Source organism: Haliotis asinina, chromosome 8 (genome assembly GCF_037392515.1).
Source record: "Haliotis asinina isolate JCU_RB_2024 chromosome 8, JCU_Hal_asi_v2, whole genome shotgun sequence".
In the NCBI taxonomy this organism is placed as follows: Eukaryota; Metazoa; Mollusca; class Gastropoda; order Lepetellida; family Haliotidae; genus Haliotis; species Haliotis asinina.
The window spans coordinates 39,213-61,455 of NC_090287.1; the positions used below are offsets into that span (position 1 = coordinate 39,213).

The following is a 22,243-nucleotide window of genomic DNA, read 5'->3' on the forward strand; positions in this document are numbered from 1 at the left end:
CACTGTGCCGTACGGTACGATCAATAATTCTTCTCTTACAAATCCCCTACCCGGCCCATCCCTCAAGTAGTATAAGTTGGGTTCGTCGGCTTTTATATCCACTTTATCTATGTTGTAAGTTTTGACTGACCATATAGGATCGGTGGCTCGCTTACGGCTATCGCCCCTATGTCATGTTTATATCGATGAAACAGTTTAACGTGAACCGCCTACGATCTCCTTGGTGTTCATAATAAAGGCTTGCTGGGCTTTTTGTATTCCCTGTGCTATGTACTTTTTTTTCTCGTCCTCGCTGATAGCAGACTTACGAGACTTGGATCGAATATCTTGTTTCATTACGTTATATTTTTTGAGTTCAGAGAGGATTGAACTAAACTCCTCTTCTGAGATCTTACTGTCAGAGAGTGCCGTGGAAATTCGCTCACTCACTGTGTTCAGCTTTGCTTCGGCCAGAACCCTGATCTCGTCGTGTTTCAATGCCTTACGATTAAGTCTGCGTGATACTAACTTAAGCACCAACCCTACCAACCCTGTCACCCCAGCCGTTATTTCAATACCTAGCACTATAGGTGCAGCCACGATGGTGGTTAACAACCCAACGCCTGCCGCCCCTAGTCCCATGCTGGTTGCCATAAGGGTAGTGTCAGCCCCGTTCACGATATTGAAAGCTCTATTATACTTTTTACATAGAGCTTTCCGCGTGTCACGGTCTTGTTCTAGTTGACGTTTCACATCACATAACTGCCTCAAGCGGAACCCATCTACGGTTTCCAACGTCTTCGCTACTTCCTCTACGACTGGGTACAGACCCATCCTATAATATATATTTTGAAAAATATTTTAATTGGGTTTCAGTTAATAGTCTATCAATGTATTTGAAGCCTATAAGGAATAGATCATAACTAATGCTAAGAGGTGAGAGGTTAATAGACTTTTCTGTTGTAATAAAAACCCCAGGGAGGCTTATTAAACGTTTTATAGAACCCGTGGGGGTATCCCGTTGTATAACAATACGGCAATATTGATCTAAGTGTTCGGTAAACCAGTGTAATACCACCCCGGGTAAAAATTGACGTCCTTTCGAGGAGTTTTCCTGGTCAAAATACGTAAACATGACTTCTATGATGATTGTGTAGGGGGAGAATATCTCAAGCTGCCTTTCGTGTAAATAACTACTGCTAAATGTTAATTTACTTTCTATTCCAGAAATTAATCCAATTTTTCCTTCATAAAAATATACCTTGGCTGTTGCTTCATTCCCCGTAATGAAATCCCCGGGCCAGATACCGTTATTCCTAATCTTAGAGATAAACCTCCACCCCTCTTTTGTTGTGATATAAGGTGAGGCGATTGTTAAGTTGATCAGCCATTTGGGTTCTTTTAAATCTGGTAATGACACCAGTCTGTACACGTTGTCTTTGAAGTGTAGGATGTATAATTCATCTTCCTCACCAGGCTGATCGAATCCCTCCGTATCTCCCAGGTCGTTAAGCGTAGTGTTGGGATGATGACTAGTCATTATTATACTATTATGATATAATTTCCAACTGGTTTTCTGATAATAATTCAGGGGTTAACTTCATACCCATGAAGTGTATGTTGTCAGGCAGGAAGATATTGATAAGTGATATCTTGTTTTCCACGATCACGTTGACCCCCTGCAGACTGGTGTTGGAGTCGACACCCACCCGCACGTAAACGTTGCAAACTTGAAACTGGTGTCGTTTCACCCACCCGAGTTTGATCCCCTTCACGATCTCGACATCATTCCCCGATGGTTCCCCTAGGTAGACTTTGATGAACAATGTTGAGTTTGCCGGTAGATCCTCTAGTATCTTGACCACGCCTTCGAATTCAGACACCAACTGCAATTTCACGTTTTGCATGGCCGGTTTACTCGATAGCATGTGGGCTGCTATAGTGTTGACTGGGCTGACGACTATACTACGTCTCTGAGTTGGGACGTAAGCCACGAGCAGGGTTCCATTGTTCACGACTTTGTTTAGGTGGTTGTCTTTGTTATCCGTGAACACGTAAGGGGAGACGAGTTTAATATTGAGAAACCATTTGTTATCGGGTAACAACACCCACTTGTCATCTTCGGTGAAGACGAGCATATATGGTTTGTTTTTGACGACGGTAGTGCTCTCAACATCGTCTAAGTCGAACAGTTTACCACCGAACGATGGGTATATTACCCAATTATTATCACCGGTGTTGACAAGGGTGTACTTAGTGTTGACTATTGCTCTTGTGGTATCTACTATATCACTTAGGGCTCCACCGGAGGGGATTTCAACGCGTTTGTAAATGTTGTTTTTCAGTTGCAAGGCGTACGATTTACCATCTACTCCGGGAGCGTCGAAACCGCGCGTGTCTCCAAGGTCGGAGATCCCGATATTGACGCATTTTTTCACTCCGGGCCCTTGTGCGCTGGTCATGTTACGTGAAGCGTTAAGCTGAGGTATCCTATATTTACAGGATTATGATTTATATCTAACACCGATATTGTCAGCTCAGGTATGTTGCCCTGGGTTAATCTCTTATACTGCCGTGGTGAAAACGACTCGGTTCTACCGTCGTTGAATTTCTCAGTTTTCACCGGCACTGCTCTCAGTATAGTGGAAGGGTGACCTCCTTGAATGTTGTACGTTGTGCTCACCTGATCGAGATGAATGTACAGCTCTCGGTACGGTACTAGGTCGGGTAACTTCGTGCCTGTGACGGTTGTTGTTGGTTTTATCTCGTCAGGAGACATACCGAGCATCCTTGCTAATGGTCGGCCGAGCCTCAAAGGGTTTCTTCCATTGTTGATTAACACCACTGTACCGTTTGAGTCGTTCATCTTGAGTTCGGCTCCCAGGGGTTTGAAGACCTCGTCGTTTAGCGAGCACACGCTGTAGTAGCCGTCAGTTATCTGGCTGCGAGCCCCACTGACGAACAGCTTATTGTTGCTGATATTGATGTTAGTCCATTGTGGTAGGTAGGTGATATCGCAGAGTGCGACTTCGAGTTGACCTGACGTGTTATCGATCGCGTGCGTCAGCTGAACGGCCTCACCGCTCGTTATTCCTGGAAGTGTTATGTACATGTTAGAGTATATATACTCATTATATAATAGTTTTAAAATGTATTCCCCTGGTGTGTTTTACCCTAAACTGGATGTAGATTTCTCCCCCATGAAGATCGTGGTTGCTCCTGAGTTGTATTTCAATGCCCAGCTTTTAGATGTGTTCGATAAGTATAAGCTTATGGTGACTAACATTGAGGCAGTCCACGCGTGGTTCAACAACCCTATGCAGTTCTGGCAGAATCAATTCAACTTTGCTGTGTGGTGCGCTACAACGGGGTGTGGTGTGGCATTGGCCGACTCTCAGCGTGGACCGCTGAGTCAGTCTGTGTTCAAGTTCCACGTGTACTACCAGGTCAGACGTATCCTTAAAGAGATCAGTGCCCCCCTCCCACAGGACAAAGCGTGGGACGCAACAAACAACCCATACGATAGACGGGCCTACGAACGTATTTGTAATGAATTCGAAATAAACCCGAAGACGGATTGGCGTTTGCCGGGGCCGAACCACGGGTTGGGTATTCCTTCTGATGGCGTGCGATCAGTGAAAGAACTAAGTGATCTTGTACTGAAACAAGGTAAACTACGCCCGGACTTTGCTTTGTCGAGTAATGAATGGAGGGATGATCGTATGAACTTTAAAGGTGGTGTTGCTTTCACAGTCCAGAAAGTGGAGCAGTCAACCGCAGACGGGTGGAAAATGTTCATGCTGGACACATCGAAAGGATTCACTCGTGCTGGTACAATACGCTTGAACGACTCGATTCGAACGTACGTGTGGTCGCTGTTGGGTGCGCAGTCGCAAACGCGTTCCAACATCATCGGTAAGGGAACTGCTTACGACGCTCAGAAACAGTTCGTTTCCAACGTTGAGGATGCTATTAATTCTCCAGTTGATCTCCCGCGGGCCATCGAACGCTACCAAAACGTGTTAGAATACGCCAGATCGAAAGTCAACTACGTGTTCGGCGTGGGGCTGTACATGTCTCCGAGTGATATGCAACTGAGAGTAAAAAAAGTGGTGGGTTATAACAACAAAATAGTCATAGCCACGGCGGACCAAAAGTTGGGTATCAACCCCGATATTAACACCCCCTATATCCCACACATCCCACCACGTGAAACGGGTATAGTGGAGCCACCCCCGGAGCCTAAAGTTCATGTGGGGGTACCCCCCACACACCCCCATATTCAGGCCTCCAATCACATCGATAATAAAACAGCCCTAGTGGTTGGTGGGGTAGCTTTGGGACTTATTTGGTTAAAGATTTCTTAGCCGCTACGTACACCAGACCCGCCACGGCGACGATGGCTGCCCACAGGTTTTGACTGAGCCACATGGCAGTTTTAGACAGAGCGCTCAACAACCACGAGACGATGCTACCCAGGATGCCGGGAAGGGCTTCGGCGGCTTTACCAGACAGTTTAGCTAGGCGTTCCCCGAGTTTTTTAATCCAGTCTTTAACACCACCACCACCGCTGGGAGTTCCCCCTCCGCCGGCAGGCCCCACAGGGGTTCCTCCCACCAGTGACACCACGAGGGTTGATATGATGAAACCCAATGCAGTCAGAATACTGGCGATGGTGATCCCTTGCTCCCGGAACAATATCCGAATCCTGTTGGCTAAAGTTGTATCCTCATTCAGTATTCTATCGATTGTTTCCCGAATACGACTGATCTGGGATCGAAGCTGTTCACGATTCGAGGAAGCGGATTCCAATCGTGTACGTCTCTCGTCTTCTAAATCACGTAGTCGTTCATTGATACGGCGCTTCATATCATCGTTTTCAGTTTCGTTGAGTTTGGTTTTTTCCCTAGCGATGTGCTCGTCGATTTCATTCAGTTTCCCCATGTTGTTCACGAGTTCTCCACGCACGCGTTTCACGGCTTCGTCTAAGCCGCGCAGTTCCCTTACCGGAAAGTCAAACCCCGGTAACGGTTTGTCCCAGTAGGTGCTCAACAGTTTTTCTATGCTGTCCGAGGCTTCTGTAGCACGCTGTGGTGTCATTTCATCTCTAGTGGTGAGGTGGGATCTGGTAGCTTGCAGATCTTCTTTAACGGCCTTAGGTATTGCACCACCGTAATCATTCATGTTTAGATTTTTACGGATAAATTCAACACCATAGCGGCTGGCTAGAGTTGACAAGGCCAGTGGTTTTTTATTGCTCTTGTTAAAGAGGTCAACCCCTGGGTCAGACTTAAGGCGTAGAACACCCTTTGTATCAATAAAAAAATCCTTATGGTATCGACCCTGTGGTTCAACGTAGTTTTTATCTCTTCTTAAACTTTCGAAATAATCATTTACCGTTGTTTCCAAGAGTTCTTGGTTCAATGGTGAACTAGTAAATGAGGTCTCCTGCTCATCATCGAATGCCTGGGCACTAGCGCCCGGCATCTCATCCATAGGTATATCTTCATCCATTAGTATTAAAAATATATTTCTTTTATATAACAATGTACGGTAGAAAATTAGATCCTTTCAGAAAATTGAGAGAGCCATTAGGTGCCAGAGCCGTGCGACAGTCGGTGACCATCACCAACAATCCCAGCAAGATAGACCAGAATCAAACTCTGCTGGTTAGATTTCCAAACCTTGGTGAGAATGACCTCATTGTACCAGGCACTGTTCGACTGGCGTTCAATATCACGTTGACCTCCGACAACGACAAACGCGAGCTAGTGCGGAACGTGGGTCGAGCTATCATCAAGAAAACGACCGTCAAGATCAGCGGTAACGAGGTGCTGAGCATCGACGACAGCGACGTGTTTCACTGCTACAAGGATCTCTGGAAAAGCGAGGGAGAACGAGTCAATGATGTGTACCAGGGCATCAGCAAATCAACCCGGGCGCGCATAGGATACGTCTTCACGACAGACCAGCAAGACAAGCTATCGGACGGTGAAAAAGCCATCGCTCTAGCATACGGGAATCGATTCTGCGTGCCGCTCGACTTCGAGTTGCTCACGGGACACGCGCCGTTTTACCAGGCCGCTCTGGGTGATAGGCTCGAATACGAGCTCACGTTTAACGACTATAGCAAAGTAGTGCGTACACCGAACGGTGATGAGGCCAGTTATGCCATAGACAACATCTCTCTGGAGTTCGACATGGTCACTAGCCCGGAGCTGGCCAGGCAGGTTCGAAACCAGTATTCTGGGAAGATGGCTATCCTGTACGATCGCGTACTGAGGCATAGATCAGTCGTGCGAGATAAGAGCGACACTGTGTGGAATATCAACCTGAACGTGCCGGCGCGATCGATGAAAGGTATCCTGGTCGTCCCCGTGGAGGATTATGGGCCATTCCGGAGGGACAGCGAGAAGTTTTTCAACCCCGAGATTGAAAAGGTGGAAGTTACCATCGAGGGCGTGCCCAACCAGCTGTTCAGTCATGGTATGAGGCCACACCAGCAGTGGGATGAGATAAAAAAGCTACCAGTGGGGGACTACATAACAAAGGACCTGGACCTCGGCTCCGTGCAGATCGGTGAATACCTGACCACCAAGTATGCCCTATGGTTGGACATGCGATCCACGGATGATGATAAACTGCACGGTAGCGGGCGTCGTATAGATAACGGCAGCGAAGGGATAACCATCCAGATTACTAAGAAGGCTCAAACCGCTGGTAAGTTGAAATTATATCTGTACGTTATTATGGACGCGCAACTTAATATAGACAATGGGAGATTCGTGCAAGCCATCTACTAGTGGGGGAGACCCCCTGGGGTTACCCACTGACCCACACTGCGCCATAGTGTGCGGGCAGACTGGCTGTGGGAAGACCGTTTTCGTGTTGGATATGTTGGAGGGTTACTACAAGGATGTGTTCGATAACATCGTTATCATGTGCCCTACTCTGAGCATGAATAAAACGTACGCGCGACCTTGGGTGATGACGGACCCGGACGTACACAAAATCGACCCTGGAACACGTCTGCAGGACTGGTTGAAAGCTCTTCACGAGAAATTTAAAGGGGAACCGACGCTGTTCATACTGGACGACTGCAGCGCTAATCGCGAGATAACAAAAAAGAGAGACATGCTATCGTACCTGGCCTTCTCCGGCCGGCATGCAAATCACAGCGTCTGGGTGCTAACGCAGAAGTTCAACTCGGTGTTGAAAGACCTCAGGGAGCAGACGCGATGGGTGGCCTTATTTCACTGCAAGGATAGGGATTCGTTCGAGGAGTGTTTGAGAGAGAACGATGTGATGAGTAAATTAGAACGGGAACGGGTGAAGAAACAGCTCGCTGAAACTAAACACGCTAAGCTCGTTCTAAAGACCGACCAACCAGTAGCATATATAGTGTGCTAAGCAAAGCTAAGCAAAAGCTAAGCAAAGCTAAGCAAAGCTAAGCAAAGCTAAGCAAAGCTAAGCAAAGCTAAGCAAAGCTATGATATTTGAAGTATTTGTCGTGTGCAACTTAACCTTCATTTCTCTGTGTTTTGCCTGTATCGGGTATTATGTAGTTAAAACTAAATCTTACTTGTTATATTATAAGATGGAGTGTGAGGAATTGCTCGAACAATTGTCGTTGGAGTGTCCGCCGGCAGGCCCCACTGATGACAAGCGAGAGAAACTGGTGGCGTTGGCTGTTGGCGGCAAAGCCAAACATTACTTTGGAGACTACACTCCGGATAAAATTAATAAAATGTCAGCCGAAGAAATCGATAAGCTATACGCTAGATACGAGTCCCGGCTCGGAGCAGAAATGACAAAGACAATAGGATCGGCTATGACCCAGATATACACCGGTATTGTGTCACATTTCCTTCCCATTCCACCAGAGCGCCGACTTTACCTGTGGGAGGACCTCGAGAAAGACCCTTTTATCGAACACGCCGTGAGCTCTATCAGCTGCGGGCTGTACCACAAATATGGTATGTTGTTGGCTCCAGTGACGGCGGCGATTATCACGGCAAAACATTGTCAATTTGAGAGAAAGAATAATAATAATAGTATAGATGGATGCTACACAGGAACCAGTGAGTCCCGAGGTGATACCCCCCATACCCCCAACAGTGAGGGAAACCCCAGTGGAGGAAACCCCAACAGTGACCCCTTCACAAACAGTAACCAGGCAGAAGAATCCTAAGAGAGTAGCTGCCGGTAAAAAACGGTGGTGTAACCAACATAAAGTGGCCAACCCAACCCGACTGTTGTTGGCTGTAGGTGTAACTGCTGCCTTGGCTATCTCGTGGTTATACGTGGGGGTACCCTCCCACAGTGAGCCACCACCCACCCACAACAGTGGGGGTATGGGGGTATCCCCCATGGTAGACCCGCATATCATGTTATAATTTTAATATTTTTATATCATATACATAATGTCTGAGGGGAAAACGTTCGTCAACGACGCATACCACGCCACAGTGGTCGCCAGTCTAGCCGTAGGGTACGCTTGGTTGACTAAAATGGTGCTCAAACAACCAACTATCAAGCTAGATTTCAACCTGCAGGATATGGGTATGCTCATAATGAACCTTGGTATGGCGATGGCCACAAAAGACATCCTAGTAAAACAAGGAATAATACCTGATAATATAATGAAATAAATATAGGGATGGCCACGATAGCTATGATGGTCGGTGGGGCGTTAGTGAATGCCCTGGCATTTTCCGGGAGTAATTTCCTCTTCTCGAAAATACGAGATGATCACGCGGCTGAAATACAGGAAGAAAGGAAGCGACACGATCTCGCTACTGAGAAATTACAAAGGGCACAGGCTGACTACGCTAAAAAACGTCTCCAGAGGATCGATTTTATTAACGAACAACTCCAGCGTGAAAACCATGCCATTAAAACATTCTACGATGTCGATGAAGCAATGAAAGAATACTATCTACTAACTGGTAAACAATTGGAACCGCTCAATAAACCCACACTCGCTCAGTACTACACACCATCCAAGGGACAAATGAATCGTGAACTGGGCTTCATAGTGTTGGGTATAGCAGCTACTGCGTTGGTTGCTAAGCAATTAAACTAAAATACCTATATAAGTAAACATGAGACCCGCTCCATACCGATGCGAATACATACTTATGGGGAAGACCGAGGCCTGTGGTAGGAAATGCAGGAATCAGGGGTTCTGTTGTTTCCATATGGGAAGTCCTAACTACACGTGTTCTGTGTGTGGTATCGGGGTTAAAGGACACTACTGTCTATGTAAAGCTCACGGAGCGAACGTAGTCAGACATCAACTCATCTACGAGAATAAAAAAGGCTATATAAAAGAACGTAGGCGACTGCTCAAGATAGCCACTTAAGAGTTACCTCCCCTTACTGTGAACCAATTAGACATTAGTTCTCTTAGGTGTAAACACGATGTCTACTGTAAGCGAGCTCAAGAGGGTCGCAAAACAGAGAGGTGTTATCGGGTATTCTAGAATGCGGAAGTCAGCATTGTTGAGATTACTAGGTTTAGAAGCCCCTCCTACGGTAAAACAATTAAAAGCTCAAGCAAAACAGCTTGGGCACACGGGTTATTCAAACCTGGGGAGAGCCGGGTTAACCGCATTGTTATCACATACCCCCGTAGCACGTCCCACTGTAAAACAACTGAAAGCCGAGGCACACGATTTGGGTTTAGGCGGGTATTCCCGTATGAGAAAACCACAGCTTGTAGAATTATTACGACAGAATAGAGCTACTGACCTACAGTTCGTGCGCACTAAGCACGCTGTAGGTAACTATTTGGGAAGTTGGCGCATGCACGTTGATAGAAACATAGACATTATAGATATCAAGCCTCTGATAGCTGATAAGGTCAACCAGGAACTAAATAATCTAGGAAGTATCAAGTTTCAGATCACAGTGAAAATGTCGCTCGATAAGCAGGTTGGGAGTACCACTGAGTATGTTCAGCCTTACTTCCGAGGTCAACAAGAGGTCGTCACACATGCAGAGACCATTGACGCATCAATCGATACCAGTTTTCAGCAGATACGAGAATACCTAGAACGCTACACACACTTGGGGTCCGGGTGGGCTGTAGATAAAATCGATAATATCTATCTAGACATAGCTAACTACGTGCCGTTCAGAGGCGGGTCATACCTAGCCTTGCCTCCCTACTATAGGAACAAACATGCCATAGTAAACGTTAAGAATAGAGGAAACGATTGCCTGAGGTTAGCTATCAGGTCAGCCTTATTTCCAGCTGGCAAGAATTCAGATAGGCTTTCTAGCTATCCCCAAGATGATGGGCTTAATTGGGATGGTATAGATGAACCCACCCCCATATCCCAGATCACTAAAGTAGAAAAACAGAATAATCTGGCTATAAATGTCTTTGGGCACGAAGGTAACACAACAATAGTACACAGGGTCAGCCCGGTGAAGGATCGTCAAGTTATCAATATATTCATGATCCAGCGAGGTGAAAAGTATCACTACACATGGATAAAACATCTCAGCCGGTTGTTGCACGACCAATCGGCACACAGAGAAAAGAACCACTTCTGTGAACGATGTCTACATGGCTTCACACGAGCTGATTTATTAGAATCCCACCGGGATGATTGTCAAGGTGTGGGGCAGACGGCCATACGAGTCGACATGCCTAAGGAAGGTGAAAATATCCTAAAATTCAGTAACCACAAGAACCAAATGTCTGTACCTTATATTATTTACGCCGACTTCGAAGCCTTAGTGGTTGGGGAATCCCCCACCCCCCCTAGTGTGGGTAGCTTCACCCACAAGACACAAGAGCATAAAGCCTGTTCGTTTGGATACATTGTCGTCCGTTGTGACGGGGAAACGAAAGCTCCGGTAGTGTATAGGGGCCCTGACGCGGCTGAAAGGTTTCTAAAGTGTTTGCAGGAGGAAGAAAAAATTATTAGGAATGCATTGTATAAAATCGCTCCCATGCGTATGACCCGAGCCGACAGGCTAGCTCACGCTAGTAGCACTAACTGTCACGTGTGCGACTCACCACTTAACGGTGATTCGGTGAGAGATCACTGCCACATAACTGGTAAGTATAGAGGCGCCGCTCACAACGCGTGCAACCTCAAGCTTAAAATCAACCCTAAGACAATAAACATCCCCGTTGTCTTTCACAACTTGAGAGGGTACGACTCACATTTGATCATGCAGGCCATCGCGAAAATCGATGGTAATATAACGTGCATCCCCAACAACATGGAGAGATACATCTCCTTCAGTTTAAACGGACTTAGGTTCATTGACTCGTTTCAGTTCCTCCTGTCGTCACTCGACAGTCTGGTCAAGGCCAACAATACCTTCCCTATCACCGATCGATACACAGACGCCGAGACTAGACCCCTGCTTATGAGGAAGGGTGTGTACCCCTATGAGTACATGGATAGTTGGGCCAAGTTCACCGAGACCAGACTACCCCCTATTGACTGCTTTTATAGCAAGCTGAATGAGGCGTCCGTCTCACGAGATGATTACTCGCACGCGACTAACGTATGGAATAAACTGGGTTGTAAGAACCTGGGTGATTATCACGACCTGTACTTGAGGACAGATGTACTGCTGTTAGCCGACGTGTTTGAAACGTTCAGGCGGACTTGTTTAAAGCAGTATAAACTCGACCCCGCATGGTATTACACCAGCCCAGGTCTGTCGTGGGACGCCTTGCTTAAAAAGACCGGAGTTAATTTGGAATTGCTCACAGATTATGACATGCACCTATTCATTGAGAAAGGCTTGCGAGGTGGGATTTCCATGGCATCCAAACGATACGCGAAAGCAAATAATCAATACGTGAAAGGTTACGATCCTAACAAGCCAACCAATCACATTCTCTACCTCGACGCAAACAACCTGTACGGCTGGGCCATCAGCCAGTATCTACCTACAGGGGGATTCGAATGGGTACCCCACGTTGATGTTATGGGGGTTGCACCAGATTCGAACAAAGGTTATATCCTCGAGGTTGACTTAGAGTATACCAAGGAATTACACACATCACACAACAGCTACCCCCTGGCCCCCGAACGTATGAGGGTTAACCCAGACTGGATGTCTGAGTACCAACATAACTTGTTAGGTGGGCGTGTGACAGACGTTGAAAAACTTGTGCCTAACTTAATGAATAAAACCAAGTACATCGTTCACTATCGCAACCTACAGCTGTACCTGTCGTTGGGTATGAGGCTGACCAAAATACACAGGGTGCTCATGTTCGACCAGAGCCCATGGATGGAGCCCTACATCAGAATGAACACAGACCTACGAAAAAAAGCCACCAGTGATTTTGAGAAAAATCTCTACAAGCTCATGAATAACTCGGTGTTTGGTAAGACTATGGAAAACCTGAGGAAACGCGTAACCGTGAAGCTGGTTAGATCTAGTGAGGAAGACAAGCTCAGGAAATTGATAGCCAGTCCGGCATTCAACCGTAGTAAGATATTCACAGACAACCTGGTTGCCCTACACATGAAGAAAAGCCACATAAAATTTAACCGGCCTGTTTACGTGGGGATGAGCATCCTCGATTTATCCAAACACCTGATGTACGACTTTTACTACAACGAGCTCAAGAAACAGTACGGCGACAGGTGTGAAGTGCTGTACACTGACACGGATTCCCTGCTGATGGAGATTCGAACCGAGGACGTGTACGAGGACATGAAAAAACACCTTGATTTATACGACACCAGCGATTACCCTAAGACCCATACCCTACACAGCACGGTAAATAAAAAGGTCCTAGGTAAGATGAAGGACGAGTGTGCTGGCACGCCCATAGCCGAGTACATAGGTTTGAGACCTAAGATGTACTCCATACTGAAAGCCGACAATAGTGAGATCCGGAAGGCTAAGGGGGTTAAGAAGTATGTGGTGAAACAACACATCAAACACGCCAGATTCAAGGAAGCCCTGTTCAAGACCCGTACCTTTAGACATAAAATGAACACACTTAGAAGTGATGGACATAAGATATACGGACTGACTATAAACAAGACGTCCCTATCGCCTATGGACACGAAACGTTGGATAGCTATTGATGGGATAAACACATACGCGTATGGACATGAAAAAATTTGAGGCTATTTACTACAGCCCGCGTGGGTACTGGAAAGGAGCTAGCGCAGTAGATAAGCTAGCTAAACTAGCGCGAGTACCCCCGGAGGAAGCCAAAGCGTGGCTTGAAAAACAAGCCCTGTGGCAGATCTATTTACCGGCACCACGCTACGTGCCTAGAAGGAGGTTCGGTATTAACATACCTAATAGCATTCACCAGGCAGACCTACTGTTCCTACCCCACGACAAGAGGTACAAGTATGCCTTAACTGTAGTGGATGTAGCCAGTCGTTACAAGGAAGCCGAACCCTTGACCACGAAAGATTCGGCCCAGGTAGCCAGAGGATTTGAACGCATATACAAACGCAGCCCACTGACGTGGCCAACAGAGCTGCAAGTTGACCCCGGACGGGAGTTCATGGGTGCCGTGTCACAACTGCTAGCCAAACACGATACAAAGGTCAGGCGTGGCACGGCCGGAGCCCATCGCAGCCAAGCTATAGTTGAGAGATTTAATAGGACTTTGGCTGAGCGCTTGTTCGGCTATCAGTATGCTAGGGAGATGACCACCCCTGGAAAACGATCGACTGAATGGGTCACGAGGTTACCCAAGGTGGTGTCGGCAATCAACCATGAAGTCACCCGTCTCACCGGTAAGAAACCGGCAGACGCTATCAAACTAAAATCAATAGTTGCAGAGTCGGCCGCTCCATTGCGTGGGAAGGAGAAACAAATACCAGATAGGGCCTTAGTGAGGTATCTATACCAGCCGGGGGAACACGAGGGCGATAGCCGTAAGCGAGCCACCGATCCTATATGGTCAGTCAAAACTTACAACATAGATAAAGTGGATATGAAAGCCGACGAACCTAACTTATACTACTTGAGGGGTGGGCCGGGTAGGGGTTTTGTAAGAGAAGAATTATTGATCGTACCGTACGGCACAGTATTACCTCCTACCAAGGCACAGTAATTACCGCCAACTTTTTTGTAGTAGGGGTAATAGTAGCAAGAGCTAATGGCCCAACCAAAGCCTTATTTACTAAATAAGGCTTTGTAGAGGTATTTTCTTGAAAGTGAGCCAGAACCCCCATTCCCTATACTACTCCAAAGGAGGGATAATGTGGAGCTGCGTCTGCAAAGGCTGCCTAGGAGCAAACGCCTTGCTCGACAAGCGGAACTCAGCCGAGTCCGGTTGGCTAGTCGGGATTGCAGCCTGGGGAATACCATGTGCGATCCGCTGACGCACCTCCCGCATGGCCAAGGAAAAGTGGAAAGCCCCCCTTGGACTCCTTAACTTCCCCGATGTCCATAGACTCGATCTCCAATTCCGATCCCAAATCCGGATCCTCTTGGAAAAAAGACCCACATCCGCACCCAGTGGACGACGAGTCCTCCGCTCTCATGGGGTGTGGCAGGGGCCGGAACCCCAGGAATCCTCAATGGACCCTGCGCCAGCACTGAGAGAGGGACTGGGAGCGAATCCTCCCTCTCCGGGGTAGCTGAGGTGTCCGGACCCGAAGCCAAAGGCAAGGAATTGACAGCTGCCTCCAGGCTAGCAGAGCTCGGTGATTCACACCCCTAGACTCCCCGTCTCCCGTTCAGAGTGAGTGAGGAACGAATGCCGGAGACCTCCAACCGACTCATGGAGGAGGGATTTCACCAAGACCATGTGCTGCTGAAACAACTGTGTAGAGACATGTCAAAACCATGACTAGACTGAGAAGAAGAGGGCTGCGAAGTAGGGGCAGAAGACTTAGGTTTACTGCTGGACTTAACCTTATCCTTAGACTTATCATGCTTAGTCTTTTTAGCCTTAGCGTATTTCTCCTTTGGGTCCGGGGGCTGAAGCCCAAACACAGCTCACACACATCGTGCTTATCTTGAGGGGGGAATATTCATCCCATATGCAAGCATAAGCTAACGTCCTACACAGCAGCACATACCTAGCACGTACAAAACATTAAAAATTACGTGGACACCCGCAACATGAACTAACTGGTAATAAAACGCAATGCTTCAACACGTGGGACGCTTACATCCCGCCATGGGAAAGCAACATGCAGAACCCACAGCAAAGCCAGCGCTAAATACAATTGTTACAGACAATATAACTTAACTGCCAGGTTTAATAAAATGTTCTGTTCCCTATTAAATGAATGAATAAACCACACACACAGTAGAAGACTCAAGACATCTTCTAATCACACAAGGGTAAAGGCACAGGGATGTAACCTGTCTTTGCCATTTCCCAGCTGACAATTCTTGTTTAGCAACCACATTCAAATTTCTCTAAGTAGCCATTCTAGTTTGGGAACGAAGTGATTGGTGCATCTGCAAATGGATTAAGTTTAGCACTATATTGTCAGATGAACTGCTGCACATTACTTGCAAGTGATTAGTTGATTGTAACATTCCCTTCATGTGGTGTACATAGTATAAACTCTCTATCTGTAGAGCTAGTGCACAGGGTAGAAATTCTATGAAGTGACAATTTACCCAGTACATTTTGTCAACCGGAAATTATGTGACAATAAAGACTTTGTCACGTCCCACTTTGACCCTGACATGCGTTGTTCGAATGCTGACATGTTGACACTGAGAAATCACCTTAACCAGCTGCCACTTCCACTCGTCCACATCCAACATATGCACATCATGAAACCACTTCAGGTTTTTAGATCCACCATACACGTATATGCATCGAGCTGTGGGGTCGTAGGTGGCGCTGTGTCCCATACGGTACTCAGTTTTCTGACCCTCTAGCGTCAACTCAGGCGACCGCCACCGTCTGGTGTCTACAACACAACAGCAAGTACACAAACTTATACAAACCTGTAGAGCTCATATGAATTCTTTGAATAAAGTCCTCCTTGGGGTACATATAAGCATTTTTATGTCCATTAAAAATTCCTACGACAGTTGTAGCTATTTTTGATAATAAAATATTTACAGACGGTATGTATTATCAGACGACACAGGTAGCTAAACACAGGTAGATCGAGAGGTGCAGTAATACAAAGCAAATGATCGATCTTTGGGCGGTATGAATCCGGTAAGCGTATGCTAACCCGATCCTTATGGAACATAGTTCCGGGTCTGAAAAATATGACGTGTGAGTCGCTAACATGTCCACCAGACGCAACCACCACTAAAAAAGCAGTTTTAAAAACTTAACAGTTGTAACGACAGGTTGGCCAAGTTATAAACAAGAGGAGTGGGCAACCATCCCAACACTCAAAACAAATTTCACGACCGGACGCAGTCTGTCACGCTTGCAAAAAAACGCTGTACCCGGGGGGTATTGTCCCAACAAGGCACCCTCAACGGGTATGTGGAAGGCTCTGAGAATTGAGAATCCCTCTACTTCCACACCAGCGCACATAACAGGCCCAACTATCCTCACACTGTACATTCGTGGGATCCTTCCGCGAGGACCGAATTATGTCTGCAACTGATGCAGGAATGCCGCTCGCTCGGAGGCGATTCCGGACAGTAGCCAGGCCACCCACTGAATCCTGGAAATGGGGTGTGGCTTGCTGTTCTGGGATAGTATGCTTGGTCACCATGGTAATAGTACAAGCAGCTCGCACTAGCGACCTGAGTATTACCGGAAACCAGCATTGAACCGATCACAGAGGTGCAAGAAGCACAAGTGAGTGAGTGAGTTAAAAATTAATGTCACATCGGCAATATTTCAGCCATATCGTGACGTGAACGGAACATTAAAATGGAATATATGAGTATTATAACAATCAGTCGACGAAGGACAGTAAAACAACTAGAACATCAGAGAAGTGAATGTAAAACTAGTAGCTATGCCTAAAACAATTTATCTATAGAGGACAATACAATATAAAACCGGGCTATAGATTGCCAACAACTGAAGGTAGATCACCATACTAGGGACCATGGGGACTTACAGTACTTTTGCTACCTGCATGGACCCTAGCTGGATTTACATCATCCCCTCAGCCGTCAGCAATTTCGGAAATCTAGCCATACAATAAAAATACACTTATACTACCATTAAAAATGTGGAAATTTAGAATTTACTTTGTATGTTTGTGGACTTACGTACCCTCTCAGGAGGACAATAATTTGACAATACTTCAACCCCCTTTGAGGGTACAGCCACCAACAATTCAAGTTACTAATTCAAACTACCAGTCATTAAAATACATCTATTTACAGAAACATATTATTCAAAATTCAACCAAAAAATCAATTTCTTTTAAAAAAACTATAATTAAATGAGAATTAACGCTGGTAAAAAGATCCTTAATTGTTTTAACTGTAAAATACTTATCCCTTGTGATGGAGAATTCAACACAGTCAAGCAGAATATGCTTGACCGTGACTCTCTCATCACAAGGGATACAAAATGGAGGATCTTCACCTTTTAACAGGTACGCATGAATGTATCTAGTGTGGCCAACACGACATCGTCGCAAAATAACCTCTTCAAATCTGGACTGACAACCCAAGTGGGTATAACCAATGTAAGGTTTTGTCTCATGTAATTTATTGATACCCACTTGGGTGTCCCACTTCTTTTGCATCAGATCACGGATATAAGATCTAATGGTGGCTTTGTAATCACTATAAGGAATAAGAAGTGGTGTCACAGATTTGTTGAGTGCTGCTTTAGCAGCAAGGTCAGCCAATGTGTTACCAGAAATGCCTACATGGCTGGGTAACCAACAAAAGACGATGTCGTATTGGCCAGTAGCAAGATCATTATACAATTCAATAATTTCTATTAAAAGTGGATGTTTGCAAGAAATATTTTTAATAGCCTGAAGGCAAGAAAGAGAATCGGAATAGATTATATATTGTTTACGTTTCAGGTGTCTTTGAATATATTTGAGAGCTGTTAATATGGCGTTAGCTTCAGCTGTAAAAATAGAACTATTATCTGGTAATCTAGAAGATATTGTTCTGGATCCAATGACAGTGGCACAAGCCACTGCGCCACCATCCTTGGACCCATCTGTAAATAAGGGTTTGTAATTGCTATATTTATGCTTTAATTGATGATATTCTTGTTTATATTGTAAGTCATTTGTTTCTGATTTTTAAAAAAATGTTAATGTTAGGTCAACTTGTGGCCTGACCAACTGCCAAGGAGGAGAAGAAAGAAGACGGGAAGGCGATATACTTTCCAGCTCAATACCGGCAGAAGAAATAAATGGTTTAATTCTGTGCCCAAGAGGTGGAACAAGAGAAGACTTTTTGTTATACAAATCCTCATAAAGGGGATTGAACACACAGTTATAGGCAGGGTTAGATTCATTAGAATATAATTTAGTAATGTATTGTAAAGACAATTTTATACGACGCTGAGTAAGAGATGGTTCATCGGCCTCAACGTAGAGACTATCAATAGGTGAAGTTCTGAAAGACCCAAGGCAAAGTCTTAAGCCTTGATGGTGGACAGAATCAAGAAGTTTAAGGTTGCTGTTGCAGGCTCCACCATATACGATGGAACCATAATCGAGTTTCGAACGTATGAGTGATCGATACAGGTGTAAGAGGGTTGCTTGATCCCCACCCCACTTTGAGTTGGAAACAACTTTCAACAAGTCAAGAGCCTTCAAGCATTTAGTTTTAAGGGACTTGATATGAGGCAGAAATGTTAAATGTGAGTCAAAGATTAGGCCCAAGAACTTGGCCTCCTTTACAACTTTGATGGGAGTGCCATCTAGAGATAGTTCAGGGTCCTTATGTGGTTTATATTTTCTGCAAAAATGTATACAGTTAGTTTTGGATTTAGAAAATTTAAAGCCGTTTTCAAGACACCATTTATTTATTTTGTTTAAACACAACTGCAGTTGTCGTTCAATAGTATGCATATTTTTCCCACGACAAAAAATATTAAAATCATCCACAAATAACGATCCATCAATTGAATCGTTTAAAACTTTGGATAAACTGTTTATCTTTATGCTAAAAAGTGTGACAGACAAAATACTGCCTTGTGGAACACCCTGATCCTGATTGTAATGATCAGACAGGGTAGAACCCACTCGAACTTGAAACTGTCAGTCCTTTAAAAAATTTGCTATAAATTGAGGTAAACGACCTCGCAAGCCGTAGTCATGTAGGTCTCTTAAAATACCATATTTCCAGGTTGTGTCATATGCTTTTTCGAGATCAAAAAAGATAGACACAGCATGTTGTTTATTAATTAGTGCATTTTTAACAAATGATTCTAAATGCACTAAGTGATCGACAGTACTTCTGTTTTTACGGAAACCACACTGTATATCAGTTATAAGGTTATTTGTTTCCAAGTACCAAACTAGACGATTATTTATCATGCGTTCCATGGTCTTGCAGACACAGCTAGTTAATGAAATCGGACGATAATTGGATGGATCCGTATGATCACGTCCAGGTTTAGGTATGGGTACTACTATGGCGTCACGCCATGAGGGAGGAAAGTTACCCGATGTCCAAATATCATCAAAAATATTGAGAAGAGTTTCTAGGCAGGATTCTGGTAAGTGCTTCAGGAGTTGATAATGTATGTTATCAGCTCCAGTAGCAGTGTCATGAGCTTGATCAAGAGCAGTATGGAGTTCATGAATAGAAAACGTTTCATTATAATCTTCCCCATTATCAGAATTGAAATTAATAGTTTTCTTTTCTTCTTGTTTTTGATATTGCTGGAATTTTGGTACATAATTTGAAGAGGAAGAGTGTTTAGCAAGGGTTTCACCTAGTTTATTAGCAATATCTGATTTATCAGTAAGCAATTGATCTCCATGTTTGAGATGATGGACAGTAGATTTAGTACCTTTACCTTTGATTTTCTGGACCATGTTCCATACCTTGGACATGGGTGTCCGAGAATTTATTTTGGACACATAATTTTGCCAAGATTGGCGTTTGTTTTGTTTAAAAGTACGCCGCGCTTTAGCATTTAAAATTTTAAATTTATTTAAATTATGTACCATAGGATGGCGACGGAAATAATGTTCTGCCTTTTTCCTTGCCTTCCTAGCTTGTTTGCACTCATCGTTGAACCATGGTTTTCTTATGTGTGGAACTACAGAGGAATTTGGTATACACTCATCAGCTATGGAATTCAGTTCATCAGTAAAACATTTAATAGCATCAGGAATGTCAATAAAAAGTTCAGGTTTAAGTTTTTCAGCACACAGTGTTTCATATAAAGTCCAGTAAGCCTTTGTAAAATTCCGCCTTGATGATGGAGGAACATCAGATGGAGTTACAGCTTTTAATATAGTAGGAAAATGGTCACTTCCACAGAGGTCATCATGGACTGACCATTCGAATTCATTTAATAGTTCTGAATTTGTAAGTGACAAGTCGAGAGCAGAATAAGTCCCTGTACCAGGGTGTAAATATGTGTTGGAACCATCATTATAAATACATAAATCATTGTCAGAACAAAAGTCCTCCAACAAGTTACCTCTAGTGTTTGTATTTACACAACCCCAGAGTGGGTTGTGGCCATTTAAATCTCCCATTATAATACAGAGCTTCAGGAGCTGATCATATAGAGCTTGAAGATCGGTTTTGGCAAAAGCCGAAGATGGTGAAATATAAAGAGAGCATAGCGTAAACGCTACATGTAAAATAATTCTCACTGCAACAGCCTGCATATTAGTATTAAGTGAAACAGGGCTTTGAATAACGTTTTGTTTGACTAGAATGGATGATCCGCCAGTGGCCCTATCACCCAGAGGTGAAAAACAATGATATGCACTAAAATGACGAAGGTCAAATGCATCTGTTTGTTTTAAATGTCTCTTGGAGACATAACGCTGAAGGTGTGAAATCTTGGACTAATAGCTGTAATTCATGTAAATTAGTCCTCAATCCTCTGCAGTTCCATTGTACAATATTATTGGAATAAACTATCTTTTGGGGGGATTTTTTGGGGATCTACCCTGCACTCTTTTGGAGGGCGACAAGCTATGTGCCCTAGAATGGACGTTTTCAGAAACGTCCATATCTTCAAGAGACCCATATTTATTAAACAATTGAATTTTATTTTGTGACCCCTTAGGAGCTCTGCCACTTTGTTGTTTTGAAGCATCAGACTTAGGTTTGGGTTTAGTTTTAACAATTTGTTGTCTATCAGCTGTTGAATGAGACTCAGAGCGTGACTGTGAAGATGACTTATGATCAGAGGACTTTGATGTATTAGGAAGTGATTCCTCAGTCTGGGATGATATAGCAGGGTATAAAACCTGTGGGGAGTCGGAACTGACCCAAGTCAAGGTAGTTTGGCATCCTGTGGATGATTTTGTTATTTTAGAGCTGGATTCAGATGATGATTTTGCTACTGTAGCATAATTTTCTAGGTCAGATCTCTTCACCAGTTTCTTTGCCTCAGAAAAAGAGATATTTTGGGTGAACTTTATTTTGTTAATCGCCATTTGCTCTTTCCATATTGGACACTGTTTTGACAAAGATGAATGGTCGCCAGAGCAGTTAGTGCATTTTTTAAAGTCACTGTCACAATCTTCTGTTGTGTGTGTCTTCTCACCACAGTGAGCACACACAACAGACAATGTGCAGGTAGATACACCGTGTCCATATTTCTGACATTTTAAACACCTGAGCGGGTTGGGGATGTAGGTTTCAACTTGGATATTGCAGTAACCCACCTTTACTGATTTGGGAGCATTCGGCAATGAAAAAGAAAACAGATAGGTATGGATTGTTTCATTGTTTTTTCGGGTGGAAAAGCGCTTCACATACAGCACACCTTGATCCTTCATTTCGCATGCTGTATCAAGCTCGGACATGTCAGCAAACAACCGATCACGATCTCTGACGATACCTTTACTTGTGTTCAAGGTCTTGTGAGCAGAGACCGTGACCGGAATGCCCACAAAAGATTCAATGTTCATCAGATTGGTTGTCTGCTGTTTCTTGCCACACTCTATTAGCAATGCACCCGAACGCAAGCGTCTAATGTTCTTAACATCCCCAGCAATACCTTGAATGCCCTTAGATACTGCGAAAGGGTTCAATGGTGTCTTGTCCGGAGTCTCGATAACGAGGATACGTGGCCAATACTCAATCGATAGAGACGGTCTATGAGAAGTATCAACGGGATCAATTTCAAGTGGACGTTTGGGTTTTTGGGGGGGTATTTCATAAGCCATGATTGGTGTCATATGGTTCA

General features: G+C 44.6%; 1 protein-coding gene across 1 annotated transcript in view; it reads right to left on the minus strand.

Moving 5' to 3' along the window:
• The window catches only part of LOC137295444 (kelch domain-containing protein 2-like), a 44,035-nt gene that overhangs the window by 10,335 nt on the left and 11,457 nt on the right, over positions 1-22,243 (minus strand). The window contains exon 6 of the mRNA XM_067826816.1: positions 15,685-15,872. Coding sequence (XP_067682917.1) covers positions 15,685-15,872 — 188 coding nt within the window. The remainder of the gene's footprint in view (positions 1-15,684; positions 15,873-22,243) is intronic.